General features: G+C 35.4%; 1 protein-coding gene across 1 annotated transcript in view; it reads left to right on the top strand.

Annotated features, from left to right (window-relative positions):
• The window catches only part of ZFAND4 (zinc finger AN1-type containing 4), an 86,815-nt gene that overhangs the window by 44,158 nt on the left and 14,875 nt on the right, over positions 1-27,782 (top strand). The window contains 4 exon segments of the mRNA XM_061196113.1: positions 9,916-9,991; positions 10,921-10,988; positions 15,116-15,354; positions 23,105-23,254. Coding sequence (XP_061052096.1) covers positions 9,916-9,991; positions 10,921-10,988; positions 15,116-15,354; positions 23,105-23,254 — 533 coding nt within the window.

Here is a 27,782-nt window from a genome sequence, read left to right as displayed (position 1 = left end):
TTCTTTCTACACCATCCAACCCATCCCCTGTTGGGTAACCAATCTCATTAGTTTCTTTTTTTTTTTTTTTTTACTAAATTTATTTTTATTTATGTATTTTTGGCTGCGTTGGGTCTTCGTTGCTGCGCGTGGGCTTTCTCTAGTTGCGGCAAGTGGGGACTACTCTTCGTTGCGGTGCTCAGGCTTCTCATTGTGGTGGCTTCTCTTTGTTGCAGAGCACAGGCTCTAGGCACACGGGCTTCAGTGGTTGTGGCACATGGGCTCAGTAGTTGTGGCTTGCTGGCTCTAAAGCTCAGGCTCAGTAATTGTGGCCCACGGGTTTATTTGCTCCATGGCATGTGGGATCTTCCCAGACCAGGGCTCGAACCCGTGTCCCCTGCATTGGCAGGTGGATTCTTAACCACTGCACCACCAGGGAAGCCCTCATTAGTTTCTGATTTATCCTCCCTGTTTTTATTTTGCACAAGTGGGCAGATACATGTATATTTTCATATATCCTCTTCTTTCTAACTTGAGTAGTAGCATACTATAGTCTTTTGTATTTTGCTTTTTATACTTAATAATATATCCTGGATGTCACTCTAAATCAGTTCATAGAGAACTTTCTCATGCAGTTTTCATATTTTTTTCTTTTCATTTTTATAGTATTCCATTGTGTGAAAAAAAATATATCATAGTTTATTCAACCACTTTTTTGTATATGGCACTTAGGTTGTTTCCAGTATTTTGCATATTTACATGGTGCAACAGTGGATAACCTTGTGCATATATATTTTTGTATGTTGTAGGCATATCTTCAAGGTAGAGTACTAAAATTGTTATTGCTGGGCCAAAAGGTTTAAGTGCATATGTAGTTTTGTTAGGTACCATCAAATTTCACTTCAGATGGTTGAACCAGTTTGTATTCCCACTGCAACATATGTACACCCATGACCTCCCAACAAAAGTGTTGTAATACTTTAAAATTTTTGCCAATGTAATATGTTGTTTTTTTAAATGTATTTATTTATTTGGGTGCATTGGGTCTTCGTTGCTGTGCATGGGCTTTCTCTAGCTGCGGCGAGCAGGGGCTACTCTTCCGTGCGGTGTGAGGGCTTCTCATTGCGGTGGCTTCTCTTGTTGCGGAGCACGGGCTCTAGGAGCAAGGACTTCAGTAATTGTGGCACGTGGCTCAGTAGTTGTGGCTCGCGGACTTTAGAGCACAGGCTCAGTAGTTGTGGTGCACGGGCTTAGTTGCTCTGCAGCACGTGGGATCGTCCCGGACCAGGGACTGAACCCGTGTCCCCTGCATTGGCAGGCGGATTCTTAACCACTGTGCCACCAGGGAAGTCCTAATGTGTTGTTTTAATTTGCTATTTTATTATGAGTGAATTGGAACATTTTATTCATTTGTTTAAGGGCTATTTTTCCATCTTTCTTTTGGAATGCTTGTTCATGTCTTTGCTTATTTTTCTATTGGGTTTTTGGTCTTTGTCTCAATTTTTAAGAGGTCATTATATGTTAGGGATATTAGTCTTTTGTCTCTGGTATATGTTACACGTATTTTCTCCTGACCTGTGGGTTGTCTTTTGACTTTGTCCATAGTGGTTTCTTTCTTATGCAATTAAGATTTTTTTCCCATGTAAAATATTTTTTTAAAAAAGGAAATTTATCAATTTTATTGTCTCTGCATTTTGAGTCATAGTTAGAATAAGCCATTTTTTGCACCAGAGTTAAAGATGAATTCATCCATGTTTTCTTTTAGTACTTAGCGTCATTTTTTCACGTTTAGATCTTTAATCCATTTGGAGTTTGTTCTTATGTATGGCACTAGGTATGAATCTAATTTTACTTTTCCCAAGTGACTACCCATTTATTCCTGCACTGTTTATTTTTAAAGTCCATTTTTGGCTCAGTAGTTTGAGATCCCACCTCTATCATCTGTCTATTTCTGGACTTCTTATATGTCAGTATCACACTTTTAATTATAGAGGCTTTAATAGTATGTTTTTCATGTCTGGTAGGGCTAGTTAGTACTCATCAATTCTCTTTTTTGGTGTTTTTCTAGCTATTTTTGCATATTTGATTTAACCTTATTGCCTTGTCTCACTCTTTTAAAAAGATTAGTATTTTTAGAGTGATGGCATTAAATTTATAAATTAACATAAGTAGAACAAACATCTTATAATGTTGAATCATTCTATTCTATCCAAAAACAGAGTTGTTTTTTGGTTTTGTTCATCCACTTTTACATCTTTTAGGAGTGTTTTAAAATTTTCTTTGTAGAGGTTTGCACGTTTCTTGTTAGGTATATTTCTAAGTACAGTAGTTAATAATATTTAAATATTTATTGTTATTATAAATGAATTTTTCTCTACTGGTGTATCCTATAATGGTTTATTGCTTGCTTATTTGAAGGCTATGGATATTTGTATGTTAATTTTATATACTGCTATTTTACTAAATTGTCTTTCTTTTGGTCTTCTCATAAATTCTCCAGGGTTTTTCAGGTATATTTGTCATATCATCTGCAATAGAGATAGTTTCACTACTTCTTTAACCATTCTTTGGCCTTTAATTGATTTCTCTTGTCTAATTAAATTGACTAATACCTCTCTTACTATGTCAAATAGTGGCAGAGTTGGTGGACATCTTGCCTTGTTCCTGATCTTACTGGATAATGTTTCTAGTATTTCCTCATAAAATAAGATACTGTCTTTAAGCCTAGTAGTATTTTAACATGCTAAGAGAATATCTCTCAATTCCTATTTTCTTGAGACTTTTTAAATATCATGAATGGATGTTGAATTTTGTCAAAGATTTTCTTAGCACCTATGGAGATTTTTTTTTTCCTTAGAACTGTTAATGTGTTGGATAATAATACTACTAATAATAGATTTCTTAGTATTGAACCAATCTACAATCCTGGAATACATCCCACTTGGTTACAGCAAATTCTTTTCTTGGTGTACTAGAGGATTCTGTTTGCCTGTATTTAGATTTTTATATCAGTTTGAGTGAATGATATTGGTCTGTAGTTTTCATTTTTTGTAATATCTTTATTAGGTTTAGGAATTGATGCTATCCTTTTTTTTAAAAATTTATTTACTTGTTTTTGGCTGCATTGGGTCTTCGTTGCTGTGCGCAGGATTTCTCTAGTTGTGGCGAGCGGGGGCTGCTCTTCGTTGCGGTGCGTGGGCTTCTCATTGCGGTGGCTTCTCTTGTTGTGGAGCATGGGCTCTAGGTTTGCGGGCTTCAGTAGTTGTGGCACGCGGGCTCTAGAGCGCAGGCTCAGTAGTTGTGGCGCATGGGCTTAGTTGCTCTGCGGCATGTGGGATCTTCCCGGACCAGGGCTCGAACCCGTGTCCCCTGCATTGGCAGGCAGATTCTTAACCACTGCGCCACCAGGGAAGTCCCATCCTTACTTCTTAAAAGAAATTAGGATATTTTCATTTATTTTAAGAAATTAGGATGTTTTTATTCCTTTTCAGTGCTGTGGAAAAATATGTAGATCATAGGGTTTATTTTGTCTTCAAAGGTTTCATAAATTCCTGTAAATCCGTTTGGCTTGGTGCTTTTTATTGTGTGTGTGTGTGTGGTGGGGGATTCCTGAACAGCATTCTCTGGTTCTTCTACGGAAATTGATCTGTTCAAGCTTTCTAACTTTCATGGCATCAATTTTGTTAATCTATTGTTCCCTAGGAAGTTATCCCCTTGCTATTTCTTATTTTTGTATATTTGTGATTCCCTTCCCTTTTTTTCCTTTTAATACATTTAGCTTGTAGTTTGTCTACTTTGCAAACGTTTTTTAAAAACTAGGATTTTGATTTATTAATTGCCTTTATTTTTTTTGTTTTTTTTAGTAGTCTTTAGTGTTATTGCATTGCAAAGAGTGCTGTTTGTAATATTTCCATTTTATGGAAAGCATCGTTTTCTTTTTGACCTAATATATGATCAGTTTTTGTGTATGTGCCGTGGACTCTTGAGTATGTGTATTATTATCATCTAGGAACAATAAACATGTCTCACTGATTATTTTGTTCAGTTGGCCTATCTCTTTATGTGTTTTTTCATGCTTGATCTGTCTTGTACTAAAAGGTATATTAACGTCTCTTATTATTGTGTTTTTCTTTATGTCCCTCTGCATCTTCTATAGTTTTTGTTTTGTAAAGGTGGTTACTTGTGTTATTTGATACATAAGAATATCCATAAGTGTTACATCTTCATTATGAACTTTAACATTAAAAAATATCCCTCATTGTCACATTTGATGCTTTGGGTTGTGAATTCTACTTTGGTAATCAGGATCGCCACCTTCTCTCCTTTTCTGGTTTATTTCACTTAGCATAGTGTCTTCAAGGTTCATTCATGTTGTAGCATGTGGCAGGATTTCCTTCTTTTTTAAGGTTGAATAATACTCCATTATATGTTTATGACACATTTTCTTTATCCATTCATCTGTCAATAAATATTTTAGGTTACTTCCATTTCTTGGCTATTATGAATAAAGCTGTAATGAACATGAACATGCAAATATCTCTTCCAGATCCTGATTTCTTTTGAATAAATACCCAGAAGTAGAATTACTGGATCATATGGTAATTCTATTTTTAATGTTTTGAGGAGACTTCATGCTGTTTTCCATTGTGGCTGCACAGTTTTATATTCCCACCAATAGGGCACAGCGTTCCAGTTGCTCTACATCCTCACCAACACTTGTTATTTTCTGAGTTTGATAGTGGACAACCTCTTGGTTGTGGTATCTTATGGTGGTTTTGATTTGCATTTCCCTGATGATTAGTGATGTTGACCATCTTTTCATATGCTTATTGGCCATCTGTATGTCTTCTTTGGAGAAATGTCTATTCAAAAGACATTTAAAAATCAGATTATTTGTTTTCTTGTTGTTGAGCCTGGTCTAATTATTTTGCCTTATAAGTTATTTGATTTTTTTTTTCAGGTAACTGTTGGGGATTTTATCTTTGTCATTGAAATAAAATAGTTTTATTACTCAGATATGTCTTGGGCACAATAGTTCTGGGTTAATTTTCCCAGGTACCTAGCGGGTCCTTTCAATGTATAGATTCAGGTCTTCGATTTCTGGAAGTTTTCCAGGATTATATTTCTAAGTATTAGTTCTGTTCCACTATTTTATTTTTTAGGGGCTTTGATAATATTAATATTATTCTTGGCCTGTCTTCCATTTCTGCTACTTTCACTCTAACCCTTCTTACTTCTTTCTTTATGTCATTTTCATACTCTTGCTTGTTTTCCTGGCTTGTCCTTTACTGAGTATGTGGTTGAGTATATTATCTCTTGGTATCTTGCAGTTTATTCTTTATTTTTGTGGTAATTTTGTCTTTTTCCTCCATTTCTTTTCTGAGTTCAGTCAGCAGTCTTTTTCATCCCCCCCCCACCTTTTTGGACATTTTCTGTTCTTAATTTTTGAATTTCTGATTCAGACTGTTGAATACTTCAAATGCTTGAGTATGTTTAACTCTGTTTAGGGTGTGACCTTATAGTTTTCTTTTGCTTCATGGTTATTTTTCTGGGTAAAATTTGCCTTGGTTGATAGGTGTGGAATTCTGTTTTTAAATTTTTACTATTAACTCTCTATGGGTTTGTTATTTTTTTTCTCCTGTTGATTTTTGTGGTGTTCGGGTGTTTTACAGATTCTGTTTAATTGTGCTATGCCAGTTTAGTAATGTCCAGATATTTTCACATCTGTTTTATGTCTGTTTTGTGGTGATGGTGGGGAGTGGGGCAGTCGTGACTCCTCCAATTTTGTGGTTATCTTTTGTCTTGCAGGACTCTTAAGTTTTTACCCCTTGTTCCTTTTCCCACTTAACACTTAATTACTACGGATGCTCTTCCTCTTTTGCTTTTTGCTTCCTGCAGAAGTTCCTTCAGATTGCTTGGCTTTAAAGTCCATTACTTGTAGTCAGTATTCTGGTCTGAGTCCTTTTTGTAGACTTTTGAGACTTAGAATTGCCTTCTTCCTTGTGACGGTTTTATATTGAACTTGTATACTGAACTACCTTCCCTCTCCAAACTTCTCCAAAGTTTTTCTTGATCAGCCCTGCAGGGGGAGGAGCATGAGATTTCCCACACTAGGATAGAGCAATTGCCCCTTTTTATTTCCAGTTATTTTGAAGTTTAGACATTCTCTATCTTCAAGTTATGAGGGCTGAGGGCATAGTTTCTGTGTAGATTCATTTCCCTTCTTATTGTTCTGTATTGTTTTGGAGGAAATATTGGGAGATGGGAACTATGGCCCACCATTGTCTTTAATTATCCATAAGTCCTATTGATTCTGTTTTATTTTCTAAATGTAGATATGAACATGGTCTCAAACATACATGTATCTGTATGAAAATTCTACAAACGACACAGGAAACATGTTTGAGTCATTATTAGGGTTAGATGAGGTTGTAAGTGCCCTTTGAAGAAGAGACACCCGGGAATTCTTCTTTTTTCTGAGCACACTCATAAAGAAAAAATGATGTGAGCACACAGGAAAATGTTGGCCACCTATAAGCTAAGAGAAGAGGTCTCAAAATGAAACTGGTGCTTTGATCTTGGACTTCCCAGCCTCCAGAACTGTGAAAAAATAAATTTCTGTTGTTTAAGCCACCCAGTCTGTGGTGTTTTTGTTATGGCAGCCCAGGCAGACTAAGATACACAGACAACACACACACACACACACACACACACACGTATATTCGCAAATACACGTACACTCATATATCACTTAACACGCCTTTTTTGTAATAGTAAAAAGTTGGTAAAAAAAATAGCTGAAAATATATCTTAGTAGGGGACTGGGTAAATAAATTATGACAGAAACATATATTGGAGCACTGTTCAGTCATTGCATACAATGTATATTTTCATTTATTGATGTGAAAGATGTATACAATATATTAAGTGAAAACAGTTTATAAAACAGCTCAAAGTATGTTCCCATTTTATTAAAAAAATAAGTTTTTAAAGAAAATGTACCCCAAATATTGAAAATAGATTTTACTGGACTTAGGATTACATGTAATTTTAATTTTCTTTTGTATATTTCTGTGTTGTCTTTTTTCATAAGTCGTTATTTTTATAATAAATATTTGAATTTGTAAAAAGTTTTAAAAACACTGAATAGAAAAATCTATATATACGTAATATGTCCTTTGGGAAGACATGTTTGTTTAATAGGAATTAATTTTTCTGGATGTAGTTGTAAGAAATTAGCATTGAGGTTTAAAGGCAAAGGACCACCCTTAAATAGGGTTACCAGATTTCTATTTGCTAAATCTGGCAACCCTATCTTAAAGGAAAGTTGACTTGCTTTGTATATTTGAGATTCCAAAAGTATTCATAGTAGAAAGAACCCTAGTCTTTTTTATTGTGCAAGTGAGGATGCTAAGGCTCACAGAGGTGATGACTTCCTCAAGGTCATCCAGCAACTCAGGTGGCCATCAGAACCACAGCTCAGTCTTGGATGATTCTTGCCACCCTGTTTTGCCTATCAACCTTTAGCCTGCTAACTGATAGCTAAGTCTATTAAAAGTGATTACAGGAGTTAATCTAAGCAGTGTTGTTATGTTGTCTTTAATCCAGTTCTAAAGTTTTTTTTTTTAATGCAATAATAGTGTACAATGTTGGTTGAATGTAAATAATGGTATTAACCTACCCAAATTGCTTTATTTAGTTATCCTGGTGAAATCCTGTAATTTTGATTGAAAATATGACCAGAGCAATATTAAAAATTTTTTAATATTAAAATACTTTTAATGTGAAATAATTTCTAGGTTAAAAGCCTTTCCTTACTGGTATTCTTTTATAACTGGAAGCAAAAAAAGTGAACTGTTCCCATTTGGGAGATATATGTATATCCACCTCCTCAGCCCATGTGGGCTGTATTCCATGATGATCTTTTGGAACATTTGGTGAACGTTTAGTAGACATTCAGGTCTACTAACAGGCAACACTACTTAAACATACACCTAGACAGCTACTTTTGCTTTATGGAGTCTGATTTTCTAGAGGCTGATTAGCATAAAGGTTGAGTGCAGTCTCTGGAGTTAGCCTGCTGGGGCTTTACATTTCTAATCCACATACATACTCTCTGGGTGTCACTTAATCTCTCAGTGCTTCAGTTTTATCATCTGTGAAATAAGCATAATGGTGATGCCTGCTTCACAAGATTATTGTTGTTGCAGTTAAATTATGGTAATACAGGTCAAGCATTTATAACCGTGCCTGGCTTATAATAATAAACACTAACACATATAGCACTTACTGCTATTATTCTAGTCAACTTATTTTATAGTATCACAAGCAAAAGTAATTTGAGAAGGCAGTATGTGAGATATTTGAAAAAGATATTCATCAACATCAGTATCTGTAGCCATTAAATGTTCTATTGAGTAGATAATGCTCACTCTCTGGCTAGTAGTCTTTGGGCATTCAAATGTGCAGTTTGCAAAAAAAAAAAAAGTTTATGCTGGAGTATGGAATCTGCCTTAACATTCCTTTAACGTCACAGAAGTGCAAAGAAACTGTCTTGTAGACCATAATTTTCAGCATTGAAAATTGCCCATAATATACTTTTTTTTAAAGATTGAATTATTCTTTAATTAGTGTTCAGACTCTGCAAAAAAGTATGTCAATATGCAGTTATGGACTATAATCACATTCAAACATTAGGGTGGGAGGAATTTTCTAATATATTAATGTTTTATGGGAAATTACATTCTGTGCCCTGTTTGAGGATTATTGACCTTTCCATTTGGAAGAATATGAAAGATGCTATCTGAATCACTAAATAAACTCACATATAAACAATCATTATTCCCTGTGGACATGTTATTCTGGGAACAGACTTTTAGAATACAAAATCTTAGGGGCAAATAAGCTAAATTAAATGTTCCATATATTTTTAAATTTAGATATAATTGACATATTAGTTCTGGGGTACAACATAATGATTTGATATTTGTATATAAAGTTGGCCCTATGTATCCTCTGATTCTGCATCTGAGGATTTAACCAACTGTAGATCGAAATTATTGGGGAAAAAAAATCCAGAAAGTTCCAAAAAGCAAAACTTGAATTTGCATCATGCTGGCAACTATTTACATAGTGTTTACTTTGTATTAAGTATTACAAGTAATCTAGAGATGATTTAAAGTATACAGGAGGATGAGTGTAGGTTATGTGCAAATAAATACTATGTCATTTTGTATAAGGTACTTGAGCATCCGTGGATTTTGGTATTTGCAGGGGACCTGGAACCAATACCCCTCGGATACCAAGGGACTACTGTATTGCAAAATGATCAATGCAGTAAGTCTAGTTAATAGTTAACATCCATCACCATACATAGTTACAAAATTTTGTTTTCTTATGATGAAAACTTTTCAGATCTACTCTTTTAGCAACTTTCAGATATACAACACAATATTATTAACTATAGTCTCCATGTTGTACATTATATCCCCATGACTTGCTTATTTTATAGCTGGGAGTTTGTACATTTTTAACCCCTTTCACCCATTTTGCTCACCCTCCACTCATAATACACTTTTAATGCTGAATATAACTGAATGAAGGCTGTACTTTGCAGTATTGAGAACTGTCTTCTAGATGTTAGATCTTAAACTCTTCAGGGCTCATTTCAAGGTATCTTTTTAAAGGGCTTCCTAATTTTATACTTTGTTTCAAGGCCAGAGAGTTACTGAAACACACTGTTCTTTGCTAGTGAGTGGATTGGATCATATCTACTTTTAGCCCCGCCTTTTACCTACGATTCTGTACAGTTTAAACATCTAGCATTCAATTTAGAATTGTGTTTATTATTATTTCTTTGATAAAATTGATTTGTATCATACTCTTTCCAAGATACTACTGAATTTTTAACCAGTTTTTTTATAACCTTCCCCTAAGGTATTCCCATCTGTCAGCAGCACTTAATTTGGAATAACATGGAACTTGAAGATGATTATTGCTTGAATGATTACAAGTGAGTGTAACTGCATATCAGATATCTTATAGGCGCTCAGAATTATGACTCCATATACCAGTGTTTTTCTTCTGAATCCTTGAATCATGTCTCTTCTTCTTCTGAATAGTTTTTATCCCTAGATTTTAGTGTAAATCCTGAACTTTAAGATGTATTGGCTCAGTACCCATGCTACCCGATCTTTGTCCTCTGATTCTTTGTTTTACCTTTTCATTATTCACGCCAAGCTATTTACCCCTGCCTTTTTAGACTTCCTCTTCTTATCTTGCCTTCTTTGCTCCTTTCTTTGAATATTGACTCATTCCCATCTGGCTACCTTCCTTTTCTTTCCATTTTCACAAGAGTACTGGGTAATAGAGTATTGCTCTTCACCAAGTCTTTCATTTTTCTTAGGCCCTCCAAATGCGATACTAAGTGACACTGTGTGCATCAGTGATTGTAGATACACCATCTGACCTTTTTTTGTCTTTCTCCCTTCTCTCACATAATTCTTCATTCTTGCCTTAAAAAAAAAGGGTCAGAGGCCATGTGGAATAGCTGGGAGCACACTGGGAGTTGGGAGATCTTGTAGATTTGTTATTTTTCTATTGTTTTATTTTATTAAATAGATCTGATATTTCTAGCACTTTGGGTCTTGAACAAGCTTCTTTTCTTCTTAGGGCCTGACATGTGAAATGAAGAGGCTAAACCACAGAGGTCTTTTTCATACTTTTATTCATGTCATATTTAAGGCTTATGAGAACTTCTTCATGTTTTCATTATTTATGCAAGTAAATAAGTTAACATTTTATATTTATGCACATTGCTATATCTTTTTTTTTATCTTTTAGAGAGTAGGCACTATGATAAACCAGCACCTAATTATGTGTATATTTAACACTGAATGTATTTTGATGATTGTGGTTTATTTTTGTGTTAATTATCCACAGCATTTCAGAAGGTTGTACCTTGAAGCTGGTTTTGGCTATGCGTGGTGGACCTATAAATACTAGAAGAGGTAGGCATATGTTAAAATTATGTATATTAAAGCAATTTGACAATAATAATCTTCAAGCCAGGTGATGTTTTTATAGCCTCAGGTTTTATTCAGGTTCTCTTTCTGCTATTAGGTCTTAGAAGAACCTCATTGTTTCTCCCAGCATTGTTCTTTTTTTATTTTATTTTTTAAAAATTTATTCTATTTTTATTGAAGTATAGTTGATTTACAATGTTGTGTTAGTTTCAGGTTTACAGCAAAGTGATTCAGTTATACATATATATGAATATATATATTTATTTCAGATTCTTTTCCCTTATAGGTTATTACAAAATATTGAGTATAGTTCCCTGTGCTATATAGTAGGTCCTTCAGCATTGTTTTTTTGTTTTTTTTTTAATGAATGAACTACAGTTTAAATTTTTATTATTTATTTATTTATTTATTTATTTATGGCTGTGTTGGGTCTTCGTTTCTGTGCGAGGGCTTTCTCTAGTTGCGGCAAGTGGGGGCCACTCTTCATCGCGGTGCGCGGGCCTCTCATTATCGCGGCCTCTCTTGTTGCGGAGCACAGGCTCCAGAAGCGCAGGCTCAGTAATTGTGGCTCACGGGCCCAGTTGCTCCGCGGCATGTGGGATCTTCCCAGACCAGGGCTCGCACCCGTGTCCCCTGCATTGGCAGGCAGATTCTCAACCACTGCGCCACCAGGGAAGCCCTCAGCATTGTTTTTTAAAGGCTAAATGAGAGGCAGGAGCTCATATTCCAGAAAATCTCATGATTCCTTATTCAGTCCAAAGAGATTTAAATATAAACCTCACCAGTATAGGGAAGGGCAGTGGGATGGCATAGTACAAATATTACGTTGTTATCATTGTGTTTAGGTTTATTTTACTGGTCTTGTTGCTTTTTTAATCCACTGAGTCTTCAACTCCTGGAGTAATGATTGTTGTAGGAAATTCCAAAGATACCTCTTAGCCTGGTTTGTGATGCATTTGGGTTTTATAGACATTATCATAGTCCTGTTGAAGCCTTTTTTCAGAATGTGGGTGGTCTCTGAGAGAGACATTCAGCAAACACATTTTGAACATTTACTAGATGTTCAGTGCAGTATCTCATGGGAGAAGAAGTTCCTGCTTCATCGCAGTGCCCACAATAAACATGTGAAGAACTGATGTTACTTCAAGCAGCTGTAAGTGCTATGGAGGGACTACGGTAGCATGACAGTGTCTGTGGAAGTAGGGTAGTAGGAGGACAATTTTGGAAGAGCCCTTGGAGATGATGATGTGAGCAGAGACTGGATTAACAAGAAAGTTCTAAACATGGGAAGAACCGGGAGTGTTCACGTTTGTCCCTGATTCAGATATATCAGATGGATCCCCACAAAGTAGAGGCATGCTTAGATTTCTCAGAGTAGTCCTGCTCTGTGGGCCTCGTTTGGGGGAAGGCCTTTGTATTTGTTTGATCCTTCACTAACCAGAAAATTGAATGTTGAGTACTGATTCCACTCATGGCTTATATTTCTTCCACAAGTCAGATTTCATCTCCATGCTTCATAATTTTGATTAGAAAATAGGGTTATCACCATCTATTTCCTAGCTATTTCAAGAGGATTTTGTGAGATATGTTACTTTGGCTGTTGAACTGTTTTGGATAAGTTAGAAGAAAACAAAGATAATAATGTTAGAGCTGATTAACTAGATTCATAATATCAGGGACTTTCTATTAGTTGGACCTATGAAATTGTCCCACGTAACATTAAATGATGTTTATAGTAGCCATTCTGAGGGTAGTAGAAGAACCCTAATGTGTTTACTGAGCTGTTATAAGATGCGAATTTAATGACATGAATTCCATTGTATTATATTTTTCAAAGTTTGTTATTTGTGTATAGTATTGTCTTTAAACAGAATGTTTTATCAGGCAACTACTTTTCTTACTAGGACTAAAAAGTATGTTTGTGAGGATAAGTACCACAGATTCTGAGTTAAAAATACATGTATTTTTTTAACTTAAAACAAAATGAAAGTGGAAGGCATCATTACCCTTTGGTAGTTGAAGCTCTGTAATACTTTTTTCCCTACAACTTCCTGTGCCTTGTTTGTAAATTGAAGAATCAGTACCTAGAACTTGTCTTTTTTAATATTTTAGACTAAGTTCTTAATAATTTTGCCTTTATTGTATCAACTTTTAAAATGAAAGTGTAGCTGTTGTCTACCTTACACCACTGAAAACTTTGTGAAAAAGAAAAACTGTACCCAGATCTAGAAATTCTCCATAATGTATTTCAGAAACCTTATTTTTTAGCTATTGGGTTGGCCAAGAAGTCCGTTTCACAGAAAAATCCGAACGAACTTTTTGGCCAACCCAGTATTTGGTCTTACTTGAAAATTATGGTTTAGAAAATATCTTTATTGTGTGAACTCCAGTAATATTTAGCTTTTAAAATTGTTTTTGAATTAACCATTATCAAAACAACATGGAAAATACTTTCCTGGGAATTCCCTGGTGGTCCAGTGTTTAGGACTCTGCACTTTGACTGCAGCAGGCACAAGTTCCATCCCTGGCCAGGGAACTAAGATCCCGCAAGCTGTGTGGCGTGGCCAAAAAGAAAAAAAAAAAAAAGCTTTCCTTTCTAAAATTAAATTTTATCCTAAACTATATACATAATGTTTTACACCTGATGAAATCTAAATGATTTTTCTATTATGAAAAGGGGTGTGCATACATACACATAGGTGCATACACATATTCAATGCCAGTGCCTCCCTAAGTAAGGCACACTCTCTTGGTTTAAACAAGACTTTCATGTGGTTTTAGTAATGGTGGTAGCATAGTTTTTGTTTCTTATTAATGTAATGTGGAAAATATAGCATAAACTTAAAATGGCAAGAACCTGTTTTAAAAATGTCCTTTAATATTTACACATCTTGTACCTACGAAAGAGTCTATCAAAACATCCAACTATTTTTGTAAAACAAGGTAAATCTTATTATGTTTCTGAAGTTTTTGTGTTTTAGTAGTAGTGGAATTGAATTTAGGATATGGGAACATCTTCAGTGTTTTTACCTCATTACTTTCAGAGTTTAATATTTATTATTGCTGTAACTTTGACAGGTTCAGATAACAGTTCAGCACTGTTATTCTGTTAATAAATAAGCTACTTGAATGAAAGTTATAGAGTTTGAGAAATTGTTGCCTCTTTTAAGAAAGAACAAATGTTTCTGCAGCTTGACATGAAAACGTCTTTGGGAGCGAACTTTTTTTCCCTCAGCCATTGCTTAGACTCCCTGATCTGAGGTTCAGGGGTGTTTAGAATATTCAGGCTGTGAGCTAGTAGTCTCTTGAGGCTTGTCCCCACCACAGGAGCAGAATCTGTCTGTGGCTGCTGTGGATGAGAGTGGGTTGAAGTGATGGCTGCGCAGTGTCATTCAACCCTGACGAGAGCGCCAGGCCACTAGAGCCACGTGCTCTGACTAGACACATAGATACATACCAGGACAGGTGGGGTCCTGGGAGGATGCTTTCAAGAAACAACATGCTGATCATTACACACATAGCAGTTTTAACACACTAAGGGACCCCCCTTGTGTTCTGGGTTGCTGTGTACTTTTAATTGCCTATCTTCACGTCAAGAAACAATTCTAAGAAGAATCAGCCTTTATATAAAACCAGAAAGAAAAAAAGGGATTCACTTCTAATTTCTAACATATGTTCCCCAATTGTGTGTGTGTTTGTTTTTTTAATCTAAAGTAAGTGGAATTTACATTGCTTTTTAATTATTGATTGTTGGAACCAATATTGGAAAATATAGGGAGTGGAAGGTGTAAAGTGAAAATAGTTATAGATCATTATGTCATACAATCAACAAATATACTCTCCAGTGACACAGGAAAAACCTCATGTATTTGGTTAAACCCTGTCTTTGTACATAACAACATAATCATTTCATTTCTTTCATATTAATACAACATAGAAAATGCTGTATTAACTATAAAAAGACCAGAAACTTATTTGAAGAATGTAATATATATGTATTGTATGCATAGGATTGTTGTTCAAATTCAGCACCTTATATCCTGACAGTGTACCAAGATGCATTAAACTTGATATAAATTGAAAGCTTGTTTATCAATTTTTTCCATTTGTAGTTCCTATGGAAGATCCACTTAGGGAGATGGCTGAGTACATGGATTCCAGTCGAGATGAGGTCTGGGAGAAGACCTCCTGCAACAAACAAGTTACATTTCTGGTATACCGAGAAGGAGATCAATTGAATTTCTTTCGTGTAGTAGACAGGGGAGATGGCACTTTAACACCATTATCTGAATCTTTAAGGTAAATAGGTTTTCATTTGCATGTCTCGCTTAGAAAAGGAGAACATTGTATGATACACCCATAAACCTTATGTTTACCTTGTGTTGTCAAAATAATCTTATTATATTCACAAGACTAACTAAATTTTATTCATTCTCCCCTTTTCCCCCATTCCACCTCAATTATATAATTCTGAAATTGTCCTTCGTATGATTGATATGTAATTTCTAAAACTGAAATTTCTTTATGGAGTAGGATTTTTCGTAAAAAATATTTATTTCTGTCACTTTATGAAAGTCTAAAATGCCTACTAGATTATAGTCTTGTTATAATAGTGTGTTATTATACAACCGTGGCATAATAGAAAGGGTTAAGCCTAAAGTTGCTCTTTTTTTCCAAAGTTTAACTCTGCTGCTTAAAGATGGATAAATCTCTTTACTTCTCTAGTCTTGTTTTCCTACTGTATAAAAGGAGGAGGGGAAATTCCCTGGCGGTCCAGTGGTTAGGACTCTGCACTCTCACTGCCAAGGGCCTGGATTCAGTCCCTTGGCAATGCCTTGGTCGAGGAACTAAGATCCCACAAGCTGCACAGTGAGGCCCCCCACAAATAAATAAATAAATAAATAAAAAATAACAAAACATATAATCCTTAAAAGAAAAGAGGAAGAGGAGTTGTTATATTCTAAAATCAGAAGGAAACAACTTAAAGGTACTTAGCTAGGCAATAGAACACTTAGTTCTATTGGACAAGGTAACCTTCAAGTTTCTGTGCACTCTGCCTTACTATGATTCTTTACCTCCTTTCACTTTAACACATTTACTAAAAATTTACTGAACTTTTATAGTCAGTCTTTACACTAGGCACTAGGTTATAAAGATTATATTCCCTCCCTTCATGGAGCATGCAGTCTGCTATAAATAGTATCTATAATATAATTTTGGCAGTTGTTATAAAAAGACATCAACATCTCTGGAAAAGCAGATAAGAAGGCCTTCATTTTGCCTGAAAGGCGGGGAGTTAGGGACAACCTCTGAGAAAAAGTGACCTTAAAAGAGGAGTAGGACAGGCAGACAAAGGAAGGAAAGGTATTACGGGTAACTAAATTTAATTCCACAGCATAAAAACCTAGTTGCAATACCGTTCATACAAAAAGTAACTTGTGGTCTGGAAATCAGTTTCTATGCGTTGGGAGTCTTGGCACGGTTTAGCCAGGTGCTCTGCTCAGGTTCCCACAAAGCTGCAGTCAAGGTGTTGGCAAAGTTGTACTCTTACCTGGAGGCTTGACTGGGGAAGAGAATCTACTTTTAAGCTTATTCACTTTGCTGGTGTAATTCATTTCCTGACAGTCATATGACTGAGGGCCCTGGTTCTTTTACTGGCTATTGGGTAGAAGCTTCCCTCAGTTCTCTTTTGATTAACTCAAAATCAACTGATTTGGGGCCTAAATTACATCTGAAAATCCCTTTACTTTTGCCATATTCTGTTGGATAGAAGCAAATCATAGGTCATGCCCAAACTCAAGGCTAGGAGAGTATACAGGGAGTGAGCACCAGGAATTGGGAATCCTGGGGATTCCTTTAGGATTCTGCCTCACCTCAGAGTGTTATGTGGAAGAGAGATTACACTCATTCTTTGGGGCCAGAGAGCAGATGTGACAAATGGGCGTTGACTGTTGACTCTACGTGTCAGGCTCTGGTTAACATTGCTAACATGCCTTAAACATATGGGCTAAAAGTAGAGAAGAGGGACCAGTGAGGGCTGCAGCTTTAATCCAGGGTCTCTCACTTAGACCATGAGTAGAATTTCTTTATACCAGTCTCTCCATGTGCTAGCTAGCTGTTGTTTTGGTTTTCTTCCTTAGGAAATCCTCTTTTGGCTCTCCTTTCCTCAAGGAGAAAATCTAAGCTCCGTAGCTTAGCATGGAAGGCCCTTCAAAACCTGTTATCATCATTTTTACAGGTCTTTTAATTATGCCATGTTTTTGTACATCTTTTTTCCTTTGCTTAAAACATCATTTAGTCCTTTTACCCCAGTTTTTCCCCAGTCAACTTCTATTTGTGTTTAAGACATAATCCAAATGTTGTTACGTATTTCAGTTAAAATTGTATTATTATTGTTCCTCTTAAGATATTTTTTATTTTTCTTTTCCTCTCTATTCACTTACCAGAATTGGAGAAGGGATAGGGTGGATGAGGAAGCAGAGCAGAAAACCTTTTCTGGTCATACCTTGTCTTGCCTATTCTAGGAGAGGCTTTCTCACTCCACAATAGAGCACAGCAAACTTTTTCTGTAAAGGGCCAGATAGTAACTATTTTAGGGTTTCCAGGCCAAGAGATAAAACTAAGGATACCATGTAAGTACTTATATAACAAGAGAAAACAAATTTTCACAAAATTTTTACAGACAAAATTCAAAATATAAGAATAGTGTGTGTGTGTGTGTGTGTGTGCGCGCGCGTGTGTGTGTAATTCAGGTCTACTGACGAGAAGAATGGAATTCTTTTGTGTGGGAGTAATAGTTTAGTTAAGGGGTTGAAAGCTAGTGTTGCCTATCAAATTTGCAGAATCAGTTGTAAAAGTTCATTTGTTAATATTGATCTGGAATGAGATTTTATGCACTTTATCTTTGAAAATTTCATTTCACACAGATAGGTACTTGCCAGATAATGATAGCAGTCCATGAGCATATGATTTTAATTGAACATATTCATCACTTGGAAGGCATTTATAGAATTCTGTTAGTCTTCCCTTGCTGTTTGCCTTTAGCATTTCATTATGTTGCAGATCAGTCACTTCCAATTGAACATAGGTGGAGCTTCTCAATTGCACATTTAAATAGATTTTGAAATACACAGATTTCCTTTAACTTGCAGTGAGGTATGAAAACGCTGCTGGGAGTGTAATTTCAGTTTGGAAAGTATGTCTGCTGCAAATTTGTGTGGGAATGGAGATTTCGCTTTGTTTTTAACTTTTGAAAGCATGATATTACATGTGATTCCAAGTAATGCTAGTTGTCAGTATGACATTACTGCAGTGTAAGTTTCTCATGTAAGTACTGTTTTGCCTTGTAATTTTAGGTGGAATTCACTAAGGAACATTATCAAGTACACAGCAAAAACTAATTTCCAAAGACATTCTGCATTGGATATTAGCGGTTGGGAGTGGTTCTTCTCATTCAGAAAAATTCAGTGTCAGCCCTGAGCTGAAAAAAATCACAATAAAGCTGCTACTGCCAAGCCATTGAACTAATAGTTAAGTCCATGAGACAAATGAAGTCTACCATTGACACTGTTAGTTCAGTAATACATGATAGATTGAAATATTTACTGCAGGATTACCTGCTGATGAATAACACAATGAGTAACCATAGGTTTTAAACACCTTACATTTCATTAGCTTTGTAAATTTGTCCAAAAAAGCTTTTTTTTTCTGTTCCACATATATTTTTGCTCCATCACTTGTAGATTTTACTTCAAGTTGTACTGTTAGTGTTTTAGCAACTTCTTTGAAAATATTCTTAAATGTAGTTGTTTCATGCAGACAATACATGGGGGCTAGTTCTTCAGTCACTTCAAATTTGGTTTTGATACCCTGAATAAGCAAAAACAACTGAATAGTATCTAGCTTATCTTGACTCATCAAAAGCCAAGGAAAATGACTCCAAATCATTTGCCTGATTTTTTAATTAACTATTGATGTTGCTTCCAGTGTTTTCAACTCTTCTAGAAATTGTTCTTGCCAAAGACGTGGTCTTTAAACAAGTTTATTTTCTTTGGATACATTTTTTCAACTGCTGTGATCAAATATGGCTTAATTAATTCACAATTGGTAAACATTTCCTTGTTTGGCTAGTAAATAAGCCACTCGGAAACTTCTTTTGGTTGCACTCTCATTTTCATTTATTTTTGTGAAGAAATTATACTGTGATGAGATATTCCATTTAAAATTTTCTGCTTTTTCTGACCATTGCTTTCCTGCAAGTTGGGAATGTTGTGATGAGTCCTTAGTCTGATAATGTCCAAATATGTTGTTTTTCTTTAGCATAGCTATGGTGTCATTGTATAATAAACACCATATTTTGCTATTTAGTTGATAGCAAAATGATCCACTCTCTACTGTGTCTTAAAACTGCAGCATTTGAAGTCCACTCTTCTCTTCATTTTGACATGTTGGGTATGTACTGGTAATAAAATGTCATTGTACAGTGATACACATGGCAGTCAAAGTGTTGTTGATTATGACTGTGCCACTGTGATTTATAGTGTGCTAAACCACAGTACAAAGCAATGAGAGAGCAGCATACAATTTCTTCTGCATCTATTCAACTCTGCCGTTGTAGCGTAAGAGCAGTATGCAGTGCATGCAATATGTGATCAAGTGAGTGTGGCTGTGTTCCAGCAAAACTTTATTGGACACAAATGTGAATTTCACATAATTTTCACATTATGAAATATTATTATTTTGATTTTTTCGACTATCTAAAAGTGTAAAAACCATTCTTAGCTTGTGGGCCAATCAGAAATAAGTGGTGGGGGCTTCCCTGGTGGTACAGTGGTTAAGAACCCGCCTGCCAATGCAGGGGACACGGGTTCGAGCCCTGGTCCGGGTAGGTGCCACATGCTGTGGAGCAACTAAGCCCGTGTGCCACAACTACTGAGACTGCGCTCTAGAGCCCGCGAGCCACAACTACTGAGTCCGCGAGCCACAACTACTGAAGCATGCACGCCCAGAGCCCATGCTCCACAACAAGAGAAGCCACCGCAATGAGAAGCCCGCGCACCACAATGAAGAGTAGCCCCCGCTCGCTGCAACTAGAGAAAGCCTGTGCGCAGCAACAAAGACCCTACGCAGCCAAAAATAAATAAATAAAATAAATAAATTTATTAAGAAAAAAAAAAGTGGTGGACTGAATTTGACCTTGTTCATAGTTTGCTGACTCTTGCTCTAAGAAGAAACAGAATTATTTGATTCATTCTGATACAAAATCTAGTACCAGTCATCATTTTTAGTCTCAAATCTTTTTAGTTAATTGTGCTACCTTACTGCTTTTTTAAGTGGGAAGAAATAAAAGGAGGCATTGCAACACTTAATTAAATGGTAACTTATCTGTGAAAGTCACATAAGGAGTTGGCTTCAGGGTGAATAATATTCTTGTTGGAATAAATATTACATTTGCCCATCTCTTATTCTTTAATCCTATTATTAGGTTAAAAGATGTAGAAAAAGTTAAATATAGCATTAAAGAAAATATTTAGAATGTTTAAAAATAAAGAAAGATATTCTTGGATTAAGTTTATAAATTACTGTGTTATCCTGGTCTAGTTACATTTTTCCATTTAGAAAAAAATTGGGATTGGCTTCTAACTGATCTATGCTTTGTGAGAGGAAACACAATAATGTGGTATTTTGAAAAAATTAGGTGAATTTTTTTTAAACATATATATATTTTTTAATGTTTATTTATTTATTTATTTGGTTGCACTGAGTCTTAGTTGCGGCATGCGAACTCTTAGTTGCGGCATGCGAACTCTTAGTTGTGGCATGCATGTGGGATTTAGTTCCCTGACCAGGGATTGAACCTGGGCCCCCTGCATTGGGAGCACAGAGTCTTAACCACTGTGCCACCAGGGAAGTCCCCAAATTAGGTGAATTTAAAAATGTTTTTTTATCCTCTAAAATGCAGCCCATGAAATATTTATCATGATTGTACTTTTTAACGTACAAATACACACACACACACACACACACACACACACACACACACACACACACACACACAGGTCTCTGTGGGAAAATAGTAAAGGACCGGTTTTTTATGACAGGAAGGTTGAGTCAGAAACCTCTTTTAGTATTCAATATGGATAAATTTAAAATGCCACGGGACATAACAGAGAAGTAGTTGAAGTTAAAGTATTATAAGGTGACCAAGAATAGAATATACTTGAGTCATTCCTTCCAACTCCAAGGGTGAACTGGCAAAAATCTTCACCTCAACCTTCCTTTTCAGGTATAGTTAAGTTCAAGATGAGAGCCTTCACATACTATAAATTCTGTTACTTAATTTGGACACATAAGTATGACGCAGTAAGGTCTATTGTTTGGTGCCTGGGGAAGCAATAGGAAGTAGTATCAAGAATAGACTTTGGAACCAGACAGAGGATTTGAATCTTAGGTGCACCATTTACTAGCTCTCTGGTCTTGAACAAAATCATTTAACCTCTCTCAACTGCAGGTTCCTCATAAAATGGGATATAATATCATCTTATGTAGTTTTTGTGAGGATTAGAAATAATAATGCGGAAAGTGCCTGGCAGAGTAGGCATTCAGTAAATGGTAGCAGTGTCAATTTAGTGTTGTGTCCATTGTGTCAATTTTCATATTATACTAGGCATCTATAATAGATCGAAATGATAGTCACGAGTCAAACACTAGGGACTGAATTGGCTATGGAGACCAATTTCCGCCATTCTTCCTCCTGATACCTGTGGCTGCTGTGCAATGTAATTAACCCATGATTTCAGAATGTCACCAGTTTCACCATGTAAAGTTTAGGAATGGGGCTGTCCACTCTCTGCTTTACCTTTGTGTGGTGGTAGTATGTCCTTCAGAAGTGTTATGGAATATGCCCTATTAAGGTTGTCTTAAATTGTTTCCATTTCTTACAACCATATAGAACAGGAAGTCTTATTAATTCTCATACTACTTTAGCATAGATACAGTAAATTGGGCACGGTGACTAGTGCACATGCTTCTTATGCTCAATTTAAAATTTCAGTCATTCTTCAAATATGCTGACCTTGTGTACCATTTTAATTTTCCCATTACTGAAAAAGCTGAATGAAATTTTAATTATGTTTGCGTTCAGTTCAGCAAACGTTTGTTAAATGTGTGCCAAGCATTGTGCCGGGTGCTAAGACTAGGAAGATGAGCAAAGCCTAATATATATTTTTTTAAATTTATTTTTGGCTGCGTTAGGTCTTCATTGCTGCCTGCGAGCTTTCTCTAGTTGTGGTGAGCAGGGGCTACTCTTCACTGCGGTGCGCAGGCTTCTCATTGCGGTGGCTTCTCTTGTGGAGCACGGGCTCTAGGCGCACGGGCTTCAGTAGTTGTGGCACACAGGCTCAGTAGTTGTGGCGCACAGGCTTAGCTGCCCCGCAGCATGTGGGATCTTCCCAGATCAGGGATCGAACCTGTGTCCCCTGCATTGGCAGGCGGATTCTTAACCACTGAGCCATCAGAGAAGTCCCAAGCCTAATATTAATATCTGCTTTCAACTTGCTTACATATGGGGGAATAAGGGGGAAAGACAGACATATAAGAATAAATATGAGGATAGTGTGATAGTGCCATTATATTATGGCATTATATTGTGGCATTCTGTAGTCAAAGAGAAGGGGCTCCAGATAATAAATATGTTAAGTTATGAATAAATGTTATTGTGATTGATCAGTAATTGGAATGTTTTATATGTTTAATAATTTGTGTCATGACTTGACCAAGGTGTCCTTTTTCATTTTAAAATCTGTGCTATTCTGTCTGGTTACATTTCCAAACATAAAAGATCTTCACTTATGGTAAACTGACTTCAGAAAAGCTCAGCTGTACTAGATTTTCAGTAATTCTAGATCATGATATTTATCCCCATTTACTTTTTTTCTCATAAGAAATATATTTTTGAAATACATTTGCCTTGAATTTACATTGACAAGATGGATTTATCGTTTTATCATTAGCAACATCTATAGTTTGTATTGCATTTAAAATATTTTTAGTCATTGGGCAGGTATAAGGTGCATTTCATTAGTAATTATTATTTTCTTTGCAGTGGTGGTTCTGTGTATAATTTGCATACTGATGAAGATGAGGAAATTGAGCCTTCTCCTTCTGGGCAACAGATAATTGAAAATTCAATAACTATGAATAAGATGAAACTGCTGAAGGCTAAGATGGAGAACATGAATCTCAGCAAAAAGGTGAAGCTTGGCCAGGTCTTTCTCTAGTATATCCTTGCAGGGCTCACAGCATTGAGTCTGTTGGTAATTGTGGAAAAAAAAAGATTTATAAACTATTATTCATTTCAAGTTTCTGGCCTCAGTTATTTATTGAGATATTAAATGTGGTGAATTGATTTTTTTAGGCCAGCAATGTATTTAATGTGATAATACTGCACTCAAAATAATTCATGATTTTAAAAAATTTCATAGTTCTAGAGCTAAGAAGGATAATAAAAGATAGCCTAACCTTAATTTTGCAATAGTTACTTTTTAAAATGCTGTTAATATTTACTTATTATGGATATCTCCACTACCTGGATGTTGATAAGGAATGTTAAGCTTTACTAGATACTGTCAGTTTTCCAAAGTAATTGAATGAATTCTGTCCTATAGTGAATGAGAGTTGCAATTTTCATGCATTCTTACCAGTATTTGTTATGTTCCTTTTTTATTTTTGTCGTTCTGGTTGGTGTGTAGTGGCATTACATTATGTTTTGGTTTTTTTTAAATAAATAAATAAATAAATTTATTTATTTTTGGCTGTGTTGGGTCTTCGTTGTTGCACGCGGGCTTTCTCTAGTTGCGGCGAGCGGGGGCTACTCGTTGTTGAGGTGTGCGGGCTTCTCGTTGCATGGCTTCTCTTGTGGAGCTCAGGCTCTAGGCGTGCGGGCTTCAGTAGTTGTGGTACGTGGGCTCAGTAGTTGTGGCTCATGGGCTCTAGAGCACAGGCTCAGTAGTTGTGGCACACGGGCTTAGTTGCTCTGCGGCATGTGGGATCTTCCTGGACCAGGGCTCCAACCCATGTCCCCTGCGTTGGCAGGCAGATTCTTAACCACTGCGCCACCAGGGAAGCCCTACATTATGGTTTGAATTTGCATTTCTCTGATCAATGAAGTTGAGCACCTTTCATGTATTTATTGGGTATTTGGATATCCTTTTTTATAAAATGCCTGTTCAGATCTTTGGCCCATTTTTAAAATTGGGTTGTATGTGTTTTGCTTATTGATTTTTTTGGAGATCTTTAATATTCTGGATATAAGTTTTTTGTCATGTATATGTATCACCACTCTATATTTTGCTTTTCACTCCATTAATAACTTTTTCTTTATTGAAATGTAATATGTACATAAAATAAAATTCACAAGTCTTTAATAGAACTTGATGAATTTTTACATTTCTATACAGTCATGTAGGTATAACTCAAATTAAAATAGGTATAACTCAAAATTAAAATTTCTCTCCAGATTTCCTTGTAACCTTTCCCATCAATACCTGCCTTTTCCTACTCCCAGAAATAACTACTATTCTTACATGTGTCACCATGAATTAGTTTTTACTGTTCTTGAACTTTGTATAAATTATATATAATACACCTTTTTTTGGTCTGGTTTCTTTTGCTCAGCATAATACTTTTGCAGTTCATCCATGTTGTTGCATGTATCATTTCATTCTCTTTTACTACTGTGTACTAATCCATTGTATGACTATACAGGCATACCTCGGAGATATTGCAGATTCGGTTCCAGACCACCACAGTAAAGCGAATATCACAATAAAGTGAGTCACACGAATTTTTTTGGTTTCCCAGTGCATATAAAATTTATGTTTACACTATACTGTAGTCCGTTAAGTGTGCAATAGCATTATGTCTAAAAAACAATGTACATACCTTAATTAAAAATACTTTATTGCTAAAAAATGTTAACCATAATATGAGCCTTCCGTGAGTTGTAGTAGTAACATCAAAGATCACTGATCACGGATCACCATAGCAAATATAATAATAATGAAAAAGGCTGAAGTATTGCAAGAATTACCAAAATGTGACCCAGAGACCCAAAGTGAGCAAATGCTGTTGGAAAAATGGCATCAATATAGACTTGCTCAACACAGGGTTGCAACAAACTTTCAATTTGTAAAAAACGCGGTTATCTGCAAAGTGCAATAAAATGAGGTATGCCTGTACTTTGTTTCTTCCTTCTTCTTTTGACATTTAGGTTGTTTCTAGTTTTTGGCTTTCATCAACAAAGCTGCTTTGAACATTCTTATACATGACTTTGGTGGACCCATGCACTCTTTTCTTTGGGGCATATAGCTAGGAATAGACTTGTAGAGCCATAGGGTAGGTATCTGTGTAGCTTTAGTTGTTTTGCTAAACAGTTTTGTGAAGTGTCTGAACCAGTTTACACTCCCATCAGAAACAGGAGAGTTCCCGTTTGTGTCACATCCTCACCAACACTTGACATTGTGAGTCTTTTTTATTTTATCCATTCTGGCGGATGTGTAGTGGTTTTAATTTACATTTCTCTGATGGAGAATAATGTTAAGCTTTTCATATGCTTATTTGCCATTAAGATATTGACTTTTGTACCAACAGTCTTTATATCATGTGAATCACACTGTTTAAATACATCCGTTTTTTTTTTAAGATACTGACTTTTGTCAAGTGCTTGTTCAAATATTTTGCTTATTTTTTAAATTGGGTTGTCTGCCTTTTGCTTACTGATTTGAAGGAATTTTTATATACTATGGATACAAGTTCTTTGACAGATACATGATTTATAGATATTCTAACAGCTGCTATTTCACTTTCTTATTTTTTTAATGAATAAATATTCTTTATTTTAATGTATTTTAACTTAACAGTTTTCCTTTTATGATTACTAGTTTTTATAAAATTTAATGAAGTTTTTTCCTACCACAGGGTTTTGAAGACATGCTCCTGTGTTTTTTATCCAAAAGCTGTATGATTTTTCCTTTCTCATTTAGATTTACAATCCATCTGAAAAAAAAAAAAAAAACCTCACAACTTTAAAAAACGTATATAATGTAAAGTAGGATGAAGACAAGTTTTTTCCAGATGGAGTACAGTTGACCTAACTCTATTAAAAATAAAATTCTTTCCCCACAATCTTAAATGTTTATGTACCTAATAACAGAACATCAAAATGCATGAAGCAAAAGCTATAAAGAGAAATAGATAAATTCATAGTTATATTAGATTTCTAATATAACTCGATCAACTGTAAACCTATTTGTCCCTATTGACGTTTAAAGAAAGCTCCACCTAACAGGAGAATACACATTCTTTTTGCACCCAGAGCATTTACTAAGTGCACCCAGAGCATTTACTAAGATAAACTGTATTGTATGCTATCAAACAAGTCCCAATAAATTTTAAAAGATTCAAATCATACAAAAAATGCTCTCTTCATAGTATGAGTGTGTTTCGTGTTTGGTAATTGCAATCATTGTTGCTTTTGTTGTGGTCATCCATTTACAATGCTTGGTGTCAGTTTATTTATCTCTTGTAAAAATAAAATACAGTGTGTGTGTGTGTGTGAAAAAAAAATGCTCTCTTATTACAATGGATAAAATTAGGAGTCAACAAAGAGATCTGGAAAATCTAATATTTTGGAAATAACACACTTCTAAGTAACTGATGGGTCAAAGAAGAAATCCAAAGGGAAATTAAAAAGTATTTTACACTGAATAAAATTATTCTGATAATGTGGTGAATTTATTTTTTTTAAATATGAAATCAGTCTTAGAATGAACCACTCTCGGTTGTGGTGAATTTTCCTTTTTATGTCTTTAGATTAAATTTCCTAATATTTTATTTAGGATTTTTGTTCATCAGAGAAATTGGTCTTTAATTTTCCTTTCTTTTCCAACATACAGCAAGGTTGAAAGAATTTTACAGTGAACACCTGTTTATCCACCACCTAGATTCTATAATTAACATTACAAAATTTTTTAATTATAGTAAAATAAATATAACAAAATTTACCATCTTAATTTTTAAGTGTACATACAGTTCAGTAGTGTTAAGTACATTCACACTGTTGAGCAACCAATCTCCAGACTTCTTCATCTTGCAAATGGAAACTCTATACTCATTAAACAACTCCCTATTTCTCTACACCCCCAGCCCCTGGCAACCACAATTCTACTCTCCGTTTTCTATGAATTTGACTTTCTTGAACCTCACATGAGTGAAATCCTACAGTATTTGTCTTTTTGTGACTTACTTCACTTAGCAATGTCCTCAAAGTTCATCCATGTTGTAGCTTATGTCACAATTTCAATACTTTTTAAGGTTGAGTAAATATGTATATACAACATTTTACTTAACCATGCATCTGTCAATGGAGACATGTGTTGCTTACATTTACACCTTTTAGCTATTGTGAATAATGCTGTTATGAACAAGGGTATGCAATATCTCTTTGAGACCCCACTTTAAATTCTTTCGTAAATTTACCCAGAATTTTAAGATCATATGGTAATTCTATTTTTAATTTTTGGGGGAACTGCCATACTGTTTTCCATAACTTCCAATTTATTCATATCCTCACCAATACATTTTTTTTTTAATAGTAGTCATCCTAATGGACATGAGGTCGTAGTTGTAGTTTTGATTTAGTTGTAGTTGGTTGTAGTTGGTTTGTAGCTGTAGTTTCCTAATAATTAGTGATGTTGAGCATCTTTTCATTTTCTAGTTGGC

The sequence above is a fragment of the Eubalaena glacialis genome, chromosome 1, assembly GCF_028564815.1.
Source record: "Eubalaena glacialis isolate mEubGla1 chromosome 1, mEubGla1.1.hap2.+ XY, whole genome shotgun sequence".
Classification (NCBI taxonomy): domain Eukaryota; kingdom Metazoa; phylum Chordata; class Mammalia; order Artiodactyla; family Balaenidae; genus Eubalaena; species Eubalaena glacialis.
The sequence above is the reverse complement of the archived record's forward strand: the minus strand, read 5'-3'. Positions and strand labels throughout refer to the sequence as shown.